The 15,567-nt window shown below is 42.5% G+C and overlaps 1 protein-coding gene across 9 annotated transcripts; it reads right to left on the reverse strand.

Moving 5' to 3' along the window:
• Positions 1 to 3,463: 3,463 nt before the first annotated feature.
• Positions 3,464 to 7,260, reverse strand: LOC127753707 (ankyrin repeat-containing protein NPR4-like). 9 transcript variants are annotated; one of them, XM_052279129.1, is made up of 6 exons: positions 7,045 to 7,260; positions 6,870 to 6,920; positions 6,644 to 6,785; positions 5,893 to 6,489; positions 5,164 to 5,708; positions 3,464 to 4,410 (listed from the first exon to the last, which is right to left on the reverse strand). In XM_052279129.1, the coding sequence occupies exons 4-6, from the start codon at positions 6,452 to 6,454 to the stop codon at positions 3,817 to 3,819; spliced, it is 1,701 nt and encodes a 566-aa protein (XP_052135089.1). In that variant the 5' UTR covers positions 6,455 to 6,489; positions 6,644 to 6,785; positions 6,870 to 6,920; positions 7,045 to 7,260; the 3' UTR covers positions 3,464 to 3,816. The 9 variants fall into 9 exon arrangements, with proteins under 9 accessions (XP_052135089.1, XP_052135085.1, XP_052135088.1 ...); XM_052279125.1 differs by having other exon boundaries at positions 6,644 to 6,920; XM_052279128.1 differs by lacking the exon at positions 6,870 to 6,920 and having other exon boundaries at positions 6,955 to 7,260.
• Between the last annotated feature and the right edge of the window lie 8,307 nt (positions 7,261 to 15,567).

Here is a 15,567-nt window from a genome sequence, read left to right on the forward strand (position 1 = left end):
GTGTGAACTGATGTTAGTGGAGGTAGTTGAAGTAGTGATGTGAGGAAAATGAACAGACAACACACAGGCGGGCATTTAAGAGCACGCTTTGGAAAATGCCATGGACACATGTGGTCGTCCGCACATGCATATAAATTTGTAGCCAGCTGTAGCACGGACTTCAAGACACCATGTGTGTATGACAGGTGGGACCATGTATTAATAGTGTAGTATGTAACTATTATATGAATGAACTATTAGATTGGCTATAGATGAATTGGAGCTAATAGTTAGCTATACTATTAAACTTGCTCTTAAGGCAGCCGCCCGTGGTATTCAGTTTACACAGACAGCTCTTGATATCTCCTACCATGGTAAACTCAAAGCAGGCATTTCTCATTTTTCTCTGCCTGTGATTTTTTTCTTTTTTTTTGGGGGGGAGGGGGCTCACCAGTAGGACTGTAAAAAAACCTCGAGGCTCGCGAGCTGCTCGAGCTCGACTCGTCCTAGGCTCGATTCGAGCTTGGCTCGAGCTCCAGACGAGCCGAGCCCGAGCCTCTCCCAAAGCTCGCGAGCTCTGTCGCGCCGAGCTCGAGCTTCCAACAAGCTTGATAATATATAATGTTTGTTGTTATTTAATAAATTAGGAGGTTATATATGTTACTTGTATGTCTTGTATTGGCATCATATATTTATTTTATTCTTTTTCCTCTTACATTAACATAGTTAACTAGAAATTAATTATTCTTTTAATGATTATCTTTGATATATATATTATTTTATTTAAAAATTGAGCTCGGTACACTACTACAAAAGTGATTTTTCTATACGAGGCCCCATAATTTTTCCATGCGGACCATAACTAGTGGCGTGTGCAAAAATCGAGGGTCATTTTCCCATACGGCTGCTTAAGTGGCCCGTATGGAAAAATCGATTTTCCCATACGGGTCTCTTAAGAGGGCCGCATGCAAAAAAATGAGCTCATTTTTGCATGCGGCTCACTTAAGCGACTGCATGGAAAAATCGATTTTTCCATACGGGCCACTTAAGAAGCCGTATGCGAAAATAAAAATTGAAAAATTTGAAACTAGTGTATCTCACTCATATGAACTCCAAATTGGATGATTTTTTTCCTAAATGTTTCTAAAATCATGCTCTATCATGTTATTATGTTCTTACTGGTATTATATTGGCTATTTTTTCTTGTGAATTTGTTTTATCAATTAAAATTTTGAATTTCAAAACTTCAAATAATATTCTGAAGCAGTAAATAATTTCATCTGAAAAAGTCATCAATAACAAAGTTGTATAACTCATCAAGATCTATAACTTTTATTTTGGTCATTTCTTCATCCGATAAAGTGATTTGTAATATTGTTCACAAAATGTACATCTCTTATATAGTTTTTAAAAAAACTATATAAGAGATGTATATTTTGTGAACAATCTTACAAATCACTTTATCGGATAAAGAAATGACCAAAATAGAAGTTATAGATCTTGATGAGTTATACAAAAAACTATATAAGAGATGTACATTTTGTGAACAATATTACAAATCACTTTATCGGATGAAGAAATGACCAAAATAAAAGTTATAGATCTTGATGAGTTATACAACATTATAAGAGATGTACATTTTGTGAACAATATTGCAAATCACTTTATTGGATGAAGAAATGACCAAAATAGAAGTTATAGATCTTGATGAGTTATACAACTTTGTTATTGATGACTTTTTCAGTTGAAATCATTTTGTATTTGAAAATGTTATTTGAAGTTGTCAGTTCAAATTCAAACTGTTCAAACAAAGTCATATGGAAAAATGACCAATACAAAAGTTGCAGATCTTGATAAGTTATACAACTTTGTTGTTGACAACTTTTCTATTTGAAATCATTTACTATGTAAAAAAATTATTTAAATTTCTTATATTATAAAGTTCAAATTTTATATAGTTCAATCAAACTCGGATGGAGAAATGACCAAAAGAAAATTGGTAGATCTCAACGAGTTCTACAACTTTGTTTTTGGCAACCTTTTCATTTGAGTTCATTTAGTATTAAAAAATTTGATTACAAGTTCTCATATTTTTAAATTATTTTTTAATAACTATTTTCGCATGCGGCTCCTTAAGTGGTTCGCATGCAAAAATACCCCCCAATTTTTTCATCTCTCTCCGCTCTTTTTTCCCTCCCACCACTTCATAATTTTTCTACCTCATCTCCTCTCCCTCCCTCTATTAATTTATTACTCTCCCCTCTCTCTCCCTCTCTCTTTCTCTCCTCTCTCTCCCTCTCTCCCTCTCCCTCTCTCAGAGCGGCCGGGCGGCGGATGGTAATGGCGTCGGTGCAGGTGGCGGATCTGGCGGCGCCGCCCTCGGGAGGGCCGGATCCGCCACCATAGGGAGCGGCTACAGCGGCGGCGGCGGGCGGCGCGGCTACGGCGGTGGCGGGCGGCAGCTTGGCAGCCTCGCCTCGGCGGCCCGCCATCCCCTCCTCACCGACGACGATGAGGCGACCCTCCCTCTTTCCCAACGCCGCTGCGGTAGGGGCGGCTTGGCCATCTCGGGTGGCACCGCCGCACTGTGCGGATCTGGTGCCGCCGACGACGGCGGGTGGCGGGGGTGATGGATCCGCCGCCGGCGACGACGCCAGGCGGCTGGGGCGACGCATCTGGTGCTGCCACCGACGGATCCGGCGGGGGCGACGACGGCGGGCGGCGAGGGAGACGGATCCGGCGGGGGCGACGATGGCGGGCGGCGGGGGAGACGGAAGCGGCGGCGGCGACGACGGCGGGCGGCTGGGGCGACGGATCCGATGCTGGCGTCGACGGATCCGGCGGGGGCGACGACGGCGTGCGGCGTGGACGGCGGGCTAGGGTTTGGGATTTTTTGGATTTTTATTTTTTTTTGGGGGTTTTGGATTTTTTTTTTGTTTGCTGAATTTATTTTCGCATGCAGCCGGAATAAGCGACCGTATGCAAAAATCCCATTTTCGCATGCGGGTGCCCTAGCCGCATGCAAAGATTTGCATTTTCGCAGACGATTTGGCGCATGCGGTTGGCGCAACCGCATGTGAAGATCACTCCGGCCCGTTTGCAAAAACGGTTCTTGTAGTAGTGGTAGTCGAGCTCGAGCCGAGCCTGCTTGAGAGCTCGAACATTTTATAAGCTTTGCTTGAGCTTGTATCGAGCTCGAGCCTAGGCAGGCGAGCTCGCTCAAGCTCTGCTCGTTGACAGCCCTACTCACCAGGTCATCCCTGTACACCGTTCAGAATTTAACTAAAGTCTACGTCCACTTACAAGGATGTGCTGGGATTTCTAGGCCCAAACATAAATATGTGTGTGTAATCTAGCACTCTAACATTAGATTTTGAATGAAAGTTTCTCCAGATTTGTAAATGATATATTATTCAAGAGATAGAGTAACACTTTGTTCATTACTCCTCCATCCCAAAAATATAAAGGTCAACCACTCCTAACACAAAGACCACCCCCTTGATTAAATGACATCAATACATACAAGCAATGTGATTGGGGAGCTTAATGGTAGATGATTTAAAATAAGCCAAATTTAAAGAACCAAGAGGTATTATAGTTAATGTATGCATGCATGCCTCCCTTATATTATGAGACATGTGAAAAAAATGATTATGTCTTATATTTTGGGATAGAGGGAGTAACTCATAAATATTGTCTCTGGTATAATCGTCTCCAACTCTCCATGATATCTTCTAGACATATCACCAAAATAAAATGTATATATTACAACATACATTTTGCATGAACTTATATGTAGTGTTGGAAAGCAGAACAAATAATATAAATTTGATGACGTCATACCATATCAAGGAGATCAGTCTTGAAAGTCTTACCCAAACGAAATCTGAGCTTCACGACAGGCCACTCACCTAGCAGCTTAGTGAGAATGGGCAGTAAAACCGAAAGGAAACAAATTCCAACAGCTAACCACAGCATTCGTGGGGCCAACACGGTGTATAAACCCATTGCAAACGCTATAGTGGTCGCCATGTATGCAAACCACATAAGCTTCTTCGTAAAGGATCTGTAGTAAAGCAAGAATTCAAGATCCTCCCACCTTGCTAGGATGCATATGAATGCGACGGCAAGCGAGGAGCACATTGCTACGGTGTCAGAGACCAAGAATGCTTGAAACGCTAACTTCCTTGCCATGACAGGAAGTCCCTCGCTTCCAGAATCGTTGCTGTATCCCCCAGGCAGGGTGAAGGCTGCGGCAAAGGTTATCGTCGCCATGAGAATAGCCACTAGCGAAGTGTTGCTTGTGTATGTTTGAGTGAGTGACTTAACATTCCTTGCTAATTCATCAGTTAGTCGTTTCCTTGCGAACTGACGGTGAAGCGTGGTTGCAGCTTCAGGATCAGCTTTAGTCATAAGCATGGACACTTCATTCTGCAGTATAAAAGTAAGGGTTAATTAGATCCATACCATTACAAATTCTTTGGTTTGAAAATATGTTATTACTATTCACATATTTAGAATCATGCAATTATAATTTTTCAGTTATATTATTCCAAAAAAAATATTTTTTCATTTATTTGAAATATGCCACTACTATACATACCCATTCCATGCATCTAAATGGCGTAAGATTGACTAGTATCTTATTTGAAGTTTATGAAAGTTTAGGATTGTAAAGTAGACATATTTTCAATATAATAGGGGAATACATGCAATTTCCAATCCAAAGAAAGATGTTATTTAAACTTCGGTAAATAGTAATCAATACCTTGGTTTTTAAAATTGTTTGTCAAAAAAAATCGACTACACGATTTTTGTTTGGGAAACTGCTTATACAATACCTAAAAAACATCTCCCATCCCACGACCGTTTGATATGCCTTGTGCAAAATGCCTCTAATAGCGTGCCTCTACATGAGATTTGTGTTCTAGTGATTTGCATGTTCATGAGGGCAAAGTGATACAGGTCATAAAACTGAATAAAAACAAAAAAAAAATGAAATTGTGGGGGCAGCATGCCTTCCATAACACTCAACTAGATTTTTTTTTTCATTTTATTGCTTTCCTTCAATTCTCATTTTTTTTATCCTGAATTAGCTGCATTCACTTTATGTATTTCTTCTTCAAAAGGTCTATACGTAGGTGTATACACGAAGCGTTATGAAGGTAGCTAGTTGCAACATACCCAGTTTAAAGTCTTGGCACGCTCTGAACCCAAACATAATTGCCAAATTACTGACTGGCCAGTTTTGTGATCATTCAGTGTGAAGTCTGTGTCTTTATGAGACAACAACGAGGCAACAATTTTAGGATTGCACATCCGGACAGCTTGATGCAGAGCAGTTTGTCCGTCCTTGTTATTTCGCATGTTGATGAGCTTACGAAGTTGTGGTGTCCTTAGGATAAATTCCACAAACTCTGTCTGACCTTCCTTTACAGCTTCATGAAGGCATGTCCAACCATTTCTGTCGCAATAGGGAGCATCTGGACAGTGGTTAAGAAGCTCTTGAGCAACATCAACATGACCTCGATATGCAGCAGCAACAAGAAGAGGGCTCAGATTACCACCATCATCATAGCATTCATACCCTAAAAGCACATCATGTTCCAACAACACACGAAGCACGTCTATCTTGTCCCAAATTACCGTCATCAGGATTGGGGTCTTCCTCTCTCTGGTTCGTTCTTTCCCCAGCCAAGGACGACCTTCCAAAATTTTTTTAGCCATAACTGAACAAATCGAGGCAGCAATTTGCTTGTTAACAAACCAAAGGAATGACGAATAATATTGGGCACATAGTAAAGAATCTAATTTCCTGCACAAGATTGCGTTGTAAAAATAGTGTTGCCAGTTTTTCTGAAATAATAAATAAATAATACGCCCAATTTAGTCCATAGTCCATATAATTCTCACCTGCATTTCCATTTCTCACAGTAGCATGCAAGGCATTGTGGCCATATGTTCCAACATGGCTAGATCCAGGAATTCCCAACAGTTTCTCAGAAACATCTGTAAAATCTCTCATTACCGCGATGAACATTGGTGACTCACTGTATTTGTTCACAGCTTTTGACAGGGCAGGCTCTTTTAATATCAATTCCAGTGCAAGGTCCTTGTGACCACAATGAATGGCATGGTGCAGTGCATTACAACCATTTCTGTCTTGTTGCAAGATTGCCTCACTGAACCCTAGTGTGCAGCAGCATTCAAGTAGAATAGAGGCCAAAGACATGTGTCCATTTGTCACGGCAGTGAGCAGTGGTGTCTCACCATCCATGTTTGCGACAGTGAGAAGAGAATTGTTTAGCGTCAGCACATCCTTGCAAAATCCCTCATGGCCATGGATGGAGGAGATGTGGAGGCAGGTGTTCCCTTGAGGAGTTGTTCCAAGCAGCAGGCTTGGATCCTGTGCAGCCATCTCCTTCATTGATGTGGCACTGCCAACCATGGCTGCCTCCAGGAGCCGCCTCTCCATCTGAGCTCCTGGCAAACTAGCTGTAGCTATACTGGCTTACATCCATATATTAAAACAAATGAGAAAAAAAAAGTATAGTTTTTACAAAAGATCCACTAGTTTTGCAATACACAATTCCCAACTATTTGCTGCAAAAAAGAAAACAAGGATATCATCTATTCACTGAATAATTAAGAATTAGAGTAGTACCTGGCAGTAGTACTATTTCACCCAAGAGATACCACCCGACCAACTTTGATAGATCCAACAAATCCCAGCAACGGTTTAACACTTGCCCAGCCTAATAATCGCACTGTCTCTTATAGAGGCAAAGCAAAACTGCCTCCCCTGCCTGACAAAGCAAAAAGGAGCTAAAGGGGAGAAAAAGCTAGCTGCCTAGCATCGAGAATGGATCGTGCTCCCGGAGCTAAGGCACCTGCAAGACGTCCATTGATTCTTTTCTTGGTTGATGCGCAAGACTGGGAACCTAAATAAAGATGCAGAGATATTGTGAAATTAACCTGGAAAAGAAGCACAAGAAAACTTGGCAGTTGGCAATTTGGCATCACTTCAGTATGCCATCGTTCTTGTCAAGAAACTGCTACACGTACGGTACGGCGACACCGGGGAAGGCGAGGAGCTCCTTGGCCATGGTAGGAGCGATGATGGCTGCCGCGGCCGGCCGGTCTACTCGGTGTTGAGGACGATGCGCTCAGACCTCGCCGATCTGCTGTGTGCGCCGAGGGGAGGCGCGGAGGCGGCTCGTGGTTGCCGGTGGTCGGCCGAGCTGATTAAATTGGGAGGTGAAAGCATCGGTGCCGCTGTGAACGAGATGGCGACAGTACAGTAGCAGGTAGGAGTAGTACGTTGTGGTGTCTTTTTTTTTTTTTCTTTTCGTGTCATTACTCCATCTCCATCTTAATCAGAACCAAATGCCACATATTGGATAGCAACTTTACGGCTTCGTGGCAAGCAACATTTCCGCTTTATGGAAAGGACAATTCAGAAAACGTTGAATAGAGAAAAAAATGAATACATCATATCTCATAAAAAATAAATCCACATGAATTTCAAGCTACATCTTTCTAATCTCATTTAATCTTGTTTGGCGCAGCTCCATATCAAGGAGCTATCAAGGACAAATTCTTTTTCCACAAGTTTGACAGCCTAACTCATCTAACAAAAACGGTATCGCCTCATGAAAGCCGATGGCAAGAAGCAACAGAGGATTAATTTTGGAGTTATCAAGATCTGAAAGAAGATAATTTTGAAGCATGAGTTCTCGTGCTTTAAAATTAGGGAACATGTGTTAACGCCAAAATTTGGTAAGCTCCGAAGTCATTATCGGCCTAGAGTCAGTATCGGCTTCAGAGTTCTGGAATCGGCCGATGGGCACTATCAGTCATCAGTAGTCGGATTTTTGATGGGTTCGGTAGGAAATTAACTGACTAAAGGAAGTATATTTAGAAGAGGCCAAGTTTAAGGAGGATGTGGCATGACATTTTATCTATTAATTAGGAAGCGTTTATTAATTCCTTTTATATTTAGGAAAGTGTATTTAGTGTCCGATAATGTAGACCCCCGATTTTGGAAATCGGAAATCTTCTGTGTTTATCCGTACCAATCCCTGGATCAGTAGTTGGTACACACATACATAGTTGGATCACAACATATCACGAATGAATTCAGGCTAAAAGAGTTAAATACTTACATTAGGGTAGGTAGACCAACAACTATCAGATAACAACAGCGGAAGACAATAATAATATAAGGGCCCGGTTATCATGCCACAGGCAGTCGACTGGGGAACGAGACCTAGAACAAGACCACACTCCGATCATCTTGTCAGGTACGCAAGCGTACTAACAAGGGCTTCTCTTCAATACTCTCCTAAAAGATATATAAATAGTAAGGGTGAGTACCAAGCATACTCAGCAAGCCACCACAACAACAATGCGTATGAGAGAGGGTATTTCAAGGAATGGCTTCAAGTTCTTTTGCGTAAAGCAGGTTTTGCAAATCTTTTCACAAGCCTAAGACCTAGCATAGACTGATCAAATTTTAATACCAATGTTCACATTAAACAACGACGGTTCTGTCCACCATCCATTGTGATCCCAACGATAGCTTCCCGCCATTGAGTCGTCATGGTTTTCTGAGGACGTCCACCTTCCCTCCTCTCAGGAAGTGGCTCCATCAGCATAAAAATCATCATGCAATATCCCATCCCACACAAGTTAAGAATTTAGAGTCTAGCCAAGTGTAATACATGTCCCGGTGCTCAATAACTGCGAGCACGGCTATTCGAATAGATTTGGTTTACTCACACTGCAGTGGATGTACACTTTACCCGTATTCCGCGACTGCCCAACACATGAGCTTCGCCCCAACACATGAGACGCGTCACGGCAAAGCCTTTCGATAACCTCGCATTGGCAGTACCCGCTCCATGAACTTTAAATCCTCATGCACTCTAGGCGTAATACGATTTCTAGCAGTGAGAGGAGTTCTGGCGCTCCCGGGGAGGGAAAACTCACACATGCATTCCTAACATTGCATCCGGTAGTTGAACCCAATCCATTTCAGCTGTCCTCTTTTGGGTTCCTTCTCGTAGTCTTATCAAGTCAGTCTCTGGCCATCCGTAACGGGCATCCGCCAGCAAAATGGCCATCCGTTCCGGGCATCCGCCAGTAGACTACAAGTCAATCTCTGGCCCTCCTGACAGGGCATCCGCCAGTAGACTGCAAGTTAGCCTCTGGCCCTCCTGACAGGGCATCCGCCAGCAGACTGCTTGTCGATTCACACACCTAAAAGAAACCACTATGTATGGATACTGCCTCCGCTCAACTATTTACTCCACTACCCATTCGATAAGTACGGTTGTACTGGGGTCGTTTCATGCTTAACTTCATGGCTCGGTCCTTAATTGACCAGGGACGGCACTAGCCTTTTCCGGACACCACCCAAATCCTCCAGCCGCCCCAGTCGAAAACAGTTGTTTCATTTTATTTTCCTTTCACAAATCATGTCATCAATATCATGGCAATGTGGCGCTCATGTCTCCGCATGCTGTATCTCAATTACCTTCCCAAAGGTAATTGCCCAAGCATATAGCATTTGATAAATATGAGTATGCATGATTCTAGAATAGCATTTCTAAGCAATTGTCATAATTGACTAGGGACTCATACGTAAACATGGTTACGAAGGAATAAGGGGTAAACAATAATCAAGGCATGGCATAATCACAAGTAGGATGTTCATCATTGCATGCAATTTTATTTGTAAACAAAATAATTTCGCAATTGGGATCAACATGTTCAAGGAATAGTGATGACTTGCCTGCTCAGGATAGTCCTTATTCTCGATATAATCTTGATCAACCTTCACCTCCTGGAAGTTGCAGACGTTGCCTCACGACTAACCGATACACAATTTCTATAATACGCGAGAAAAATCAATATTCAAGCAACAATCAAATATGCACAAACAAAATATATTTGTTGAGGTCGAACCTAGGGTTGCTCGTACTATTCGTGTTTGCTAATGGATTCCAATCATGCTAGTGGCTAAGGCTTCTTAGCCTCTCTGTTGTCATCATGGTCTATTTAGGAGTTAACCAACATAGCATTTATGGGATACATATTGGGCTAATATGTGGTTTAATCTAGCAAATGGCTATGGAAGGATTATGGCTACACATGCATCTATCTAAATAAAATGGTCATATACTAGAGGTTCTGTTGTTGGATGGATTTAGGATCAATCAAATAATTACAGTGAATCATTTGTATTATTATTATTATTCTATTGATGGGGGCTTTACTTTAATTATGAACATATTTTACTTACCACAATAAATTATAAAAGGATAATAATTATCTACGCTTTGAATGTTAGAGTTGTTTAGGTTAGATTATATTGTGGTTGCAGATTATCTCTGAATGAACAATCCTAATTTACAGTTGAACTATAATTATAATTATATGAGGTCAAGATTTATAACTAGTATTTATCTAATATACATGTTTGTCATATACTCCCTCTAATTTAATATATGCAACACGCAAATTAATACTATACCGTACAACTATAATGGGATGTATAGTATATGTGTAAGCAACAATATCTTATTATTGGATCATATATTTGAGTAGTTGCTTTTTACTGTAAGCTATACAATACATGTTGATTTTAAGATGGCTCTGTTTGGTTAACTAATGGATGTCAACCGAACTATATATATATATATACATTCTACTTCACATGATATTGTATGGACTAACTTTTAAGTGGTCCAAATACAACTAGCTCTGTGATTATTCTCCTAAACTAGTTAAAGATTCATCTATGTGTGTTTATATTTTAGTTACAAAATATGAGGCTAAATTTTATGTAAATAATTTATAAGTCATGGATTTAGTTATATTTGGACATAGACTAGTAAATGGCACTAATATTTTCCTATACACCCATTAATTTGAAGGATAGATTATAACTAATTTATGTGGTTGCTACAGCGACAAAACATATAAAATATAATTATGCTACTGTACAATATCCATTTTTATTATTTATTGGCACACTATTTAGGTTAACTGTTATCTAATCATTTGATATTAATTAATTTATAATTATAAATATATTTTATTAAATAGTGAATTATATACCATTGGAAAGCTTATGAATTTAGATGAATTTAGGTTCAAGTTTCACTCAAATTCGAGTTAAAATGAATAAGTTATGCTAGTGTAAAGATTCAAATTTGAATTAATCCGAGAAATTGCGAAAAGATACTGTTCATAAACGATTTATTTTTAATCCAAGACATATACACAGCCTTGTACCATCTGACAAGTGGGACCCCGGGTTTATTCCTTTTTCCTACCGAATTATTTTTCAATGCAAAATTGCACAGGTGGGCACGGCCTCACTCTCTCGTTCTTTCTTTTCCCGTCGTCTTCTTCCTCCAGCCATCGGCCGAGCAGAGCACGGCGCGGCTAGGCCCGGGCGAGGGCGACTCAGCGACGGCTAGGGGCGACTCGGAGGAGCTCCGGCGAACCCCGGCAGGCGGCCAAGGCACACGGCGGCGCGGGAACGAACGGCGCGGCATGGCCGCCATGGCCAAGTCTTGGGTTGCAAGCGGCTAGGGTGAACGGGATGGTCTACAACCGATTCGACGAGTGCGTGAGCATCTACGACATGTGAGGGTTCCATTTTGCTCACTAGATGGAGAGGAGGAGCTCCGGGATGGCGTGTCCACGGCGAGCTCACTGGCGGCAAAACAGTGGCCGGACCGGCACGGCTACGGTTGCTAATTGGCTAAATTAAAGGGGCTCTAGTTTCTACGGAACTAGGAGAGGCTATAGGGGCGAGGACTTACCTCCGGATGGAGGAACGATGAAGCTCCGCGGCGTTGGTGGAGCGGAGAAGAAGCTGCTGGCATGCACACAAGGTGTTTGAGAAAATGCATACAAGGGAGAAGAAGGGGCAGAGAGGGGAGGACGAGCTCGTGGAGGCTCTTGGGGCCTTGTGATGGTAGCCAAGATGGTGTGGGGAGGAAGGGAGATGAGAGGGGGTATTTATAGGGTGCAGGAAGGGTGGCCGACTTAATGGTCGATGCGACGGGCGGCACACGGGGCTCGAGGGTGAGGGCAACGTGCGGCGACGTGATGGCGTGCCGCCGCGGGGCTCAAAGCGGCGACGGCGACACGCGGCGACGCGATGGCGCGGCAGCGACGGCGACAAGACGGCACGGCACGGGGAGAGATGGCGCGGGGCTCGGTGTGGGTCGGCACGGGGCTCGGCGCGGCAGGAGCGGCGACGCGAGGGTGACGGCGGCGTGTGGCAGCGACAGGACGCGGCGACATGCAGCAGCGCGGGGCTCGAGGTGCGGCAGCGGCACATGGCTTGGCGGCGCGTGGTGCGAGGCATGACGAGACGGCGCGCGGTGCCGCGATGATGACGACGTGACGCGACGGCACGCGCGGCAGCGGCACGGGGCGCGACGCGATGCGACGCGCACGGAGCGCGCAGGGCTAGGCACGGCGCGGCAGGGGGAGGGCGGCGATGGGATACTCACACGGCGCATGCGCGAGATCGGCGCGGCACATGGGAGCGATGCGACGCGGGTCGCTGGGTGTTCGGCTTGGGCTCTGGTCGAGCACCTGGCGGCCCGTGAACAGTAGCCGACTGGGAAAATGAGAGAAAAGAAGAACAGGGAAAAAGGGAAGGATGGAGGGGCCAAACTGAAAAATGGCTGGGATTGTAATTTGATTTGAGATGCAAACTATACATTTTGGTTTTGGGAACTCAATTTGTTTGTTTCTCTCCAAATGAATTTGCTTTTAATTAGATTATCCTAAAATTATCCTAATGAGCCCATTATAAATATAGTGATGTATTTGCTCAATTTATTTGTGTGACCAATTATTTTACATGAGTTGATTTTATGCCATCAGAGGCTTGATCAAGTGTTTTAAATATTAATGTAAATATTTGAGTGAAACATAAATAGGGTCATTATGGTGGAGACCATTATTTCATGTGTACTTATTAATTTCATGTGAGAATGGATCCAAATGAATTAGATTTAACCTTGCTGTTTCCTTTTGTTAAATATGAAATCAGGCTATCAACATGGTTCAATTATTTAATATTTGATTTGTGATTTATACTTCAGGGTTTAATAATTAACTTGTACTTTATTTGGCTTTGCTTTCATGTGCATAAACATTTATGGGATTGATAATAAATATCGTATCGTTGTAAATCGTAATTATTGCTCAGGTGTAGATCTTTAAATTGATTTTTCCACTGTGTCGATTTATGGTTTGGCAAGCAATAATAACCATAACATCCAGCATGATGCAAAAAGTTTTAAAAAGTTCGAAATTTTAGTGATTTTTATTGTTGGGAATTTTCAGGATGTTACAGATAAGGACTTTATATTTTCCTTTTATCTTTAAGAAAATTTCATTCTTGTCCAATAAGTACGAGTATCTACCCATGGGTATAAATAAGTACACCCAGGGTGATTGTAAATTATCTCACAGATCAATACAACTACTCTCGGCGCATCGCCCCCTCTTTTCTGAGGTTTTATGCATTATCCATCGGAACTTGGTACCTGACGCAGGGCTGCATCGGCTTTTGATCTCCAACGAAGGGGTAAGTCCTACATTCTAGCGGCCCAAGCAATTGTATCAGCTACGTTGGTGTTGTTCAAGGCTGCATCGCTTCGATCTCTTTGATCGCTCTGAAATTTTTACATTTTGGTTCTTTTTGAAAACTTATTTTACTAATAGACCCCTGGGAAAACTAAAACCGGAAATGGTCCTTTTTGGGGCGCCAGAGTGGCTGGCGCCGTACCCCAACATGGCGGTGCCAGCCACACTGGCGCCGTGCCCGTGCCAGTGTGGCACTAGGGCTGTCGTGGCGGTGCTGACTGGGCAGAAGGGGGGCGCCAGCCACACTGGCGCCGCCCCTCATACCACGACGCCAGCATGGCTGGCGCGCCCCTCCTTTGTGGGCCGCGCCCTTAAACCCCGTGGGCCCCACCACCTTTCTCCTCCCCACTCCCATTTTCGCCCAAGCAGCAGCCCGAGCAGCAGCGCAGCAACTCTTCCCCTCTCTCTCCCCCTCACCTCTCCACCACAAATCCACTCAATTTGAAGTTGTTTTTCGCGGGATTTTTTGTGGAAATCGAAGAGAAAGGTAGACTCCTCCATTCCCCCCTCTTTTTTTTTGTTTTTATTGGTTGAATTTGTAGATCGGAGGGTAACCCTAGAACCCCTTTTTTGCCCAAATTTGTGATTTTTAGCATTTGTTCTTGAGATTGGCTTGTTGTAGTGCTACATGTTTGCAATGTACTCATTGGTGTCACAATTTTTTTAACCATATATGTGGTAATGTTAATTTTGGATGGTTTGGTTGGATGGATGGATGAAAAATTAGGGTTGAGGCATGAAAGTAATTTTAATTTGATGGACTTGATGCTATAGCCTATAGGTTAAACTTTTAACCATTAATTATATGAAGGGGAGAAAATTTTGGTTGCATTATAGAAATTGATTATAGTTAATTAGAACTAGGTTGGGTTGTATGACGGAGTATTTGTAATATTTTGATGTGTAATGCACTAGTAAACTTGTTGGTAGTTGTAGGTGGATTAAATATTTTTTTTGGAGTAGTAGCTTTGGGACAAATTAAGTTATGCATTGGTTATAATATGTCGGTTTGGACTACGTTTAGGAATGAAGATTTAATTTTTGTTGCAAAGTTACATTTGATTTTTTGGTGTAGATGGATAGAATTGTTCGTGTTTACTACGGTGGTAGAGTGGTGGAACCTTATGTTGGTGCACATGTTGAGTTTGAGGATATGTCATTGAAGACTATTTTGTTTCCCACCCACCCAACTCTAGATGAACTAAGGTCACGAGTGAAAGAAGTTCTTGGATGAACCGAGGATAATGTGGAGATTCGTTTTTATGGGAGATACGATGTTGGTCAAGGGCATAAGTATATATTAAATGTGATAGGTCAGTTGGAATGGGAAGTTTACTTTGATTTGGTAAAAGAGTCTCAGTTTAGATCTCTAGAGGTGTTTGCATCAAAGTTGGTACGTACCGTAGAAAATTTGGATCTAAACAAATCTCCTTCTTATCATTACGTTGAGAAGAATTTTGTGACATATTCTTCTCGTCGTGGAGGGGGTGCAAGTAATACTGAGTTGGTACGAGGAGACTTGGAGGGGGAAGGAGATAAGAAGAGACCTTTGCTTGGAAATGATTTAGGGGAGGCAGGACCATCAAAGAGACATTGCGGTACTGATGATGTGGATGCAGCGAGGGAGATGAAAAGGGAGTTAGTACAAGAGGGGCTTGATCTAAGTGAACATTTGTTGGAAAGTGTGCATTGTTCGTTGTACGGAGGCAACCCTGAATCCCGATGGAAGTAGAAGGCCAATATGTGAATCCAGATGATTACTTTGATGTTGAATTGAGTGGTGGTCATGATTCTGTCTCAGTAGAAGTCAATAGAGAGGAGGTTGACGAGGAGGCAAGTGTTGAGCAATATGATGTTTTGCTGAAGACTCTGATGATGACCGTCCATTCCCTCCACTAACTAACA

This window comes from Oryza glaberrima, chromosome 11, assembly GCF_000147395.1.
Source record: "Oryza glaberrima chromosome 11, OglaRS2, whole genome shotgun sequence".
Taxonomy (NCBI): Eukaryota; Viridiplantae; Streptophyta; class Magnoliopsida; order Poales; family Poaceae; genus Oryza; species Oryza glaberrima.

Bases quoted from the DNA above. Each gene is read 5' to 3' on its own strand.
- LOC127753707 (XM_052279129.1), bottom strand. From the start codon at position 6,454: ATGGAGAGGCGGCTCCTGGAGGCAGCCATGGTTGGCAGTGCCACATCA. The intron at 5,709-5,892 runs GTGAGAATTATA...CGATTTGTTCAG, and splicing joins TGTGAGAAATGGAAATGCAG to TTATGGCTAAAAAAATTTTG. The intron at 4,411-5,163 runs GTATGTTGCAAC...TTTATACTGCAG, and splicing joins GTGCCAAGACTTTAAACTGG to AATGAAGTGTCCATGCTTAT.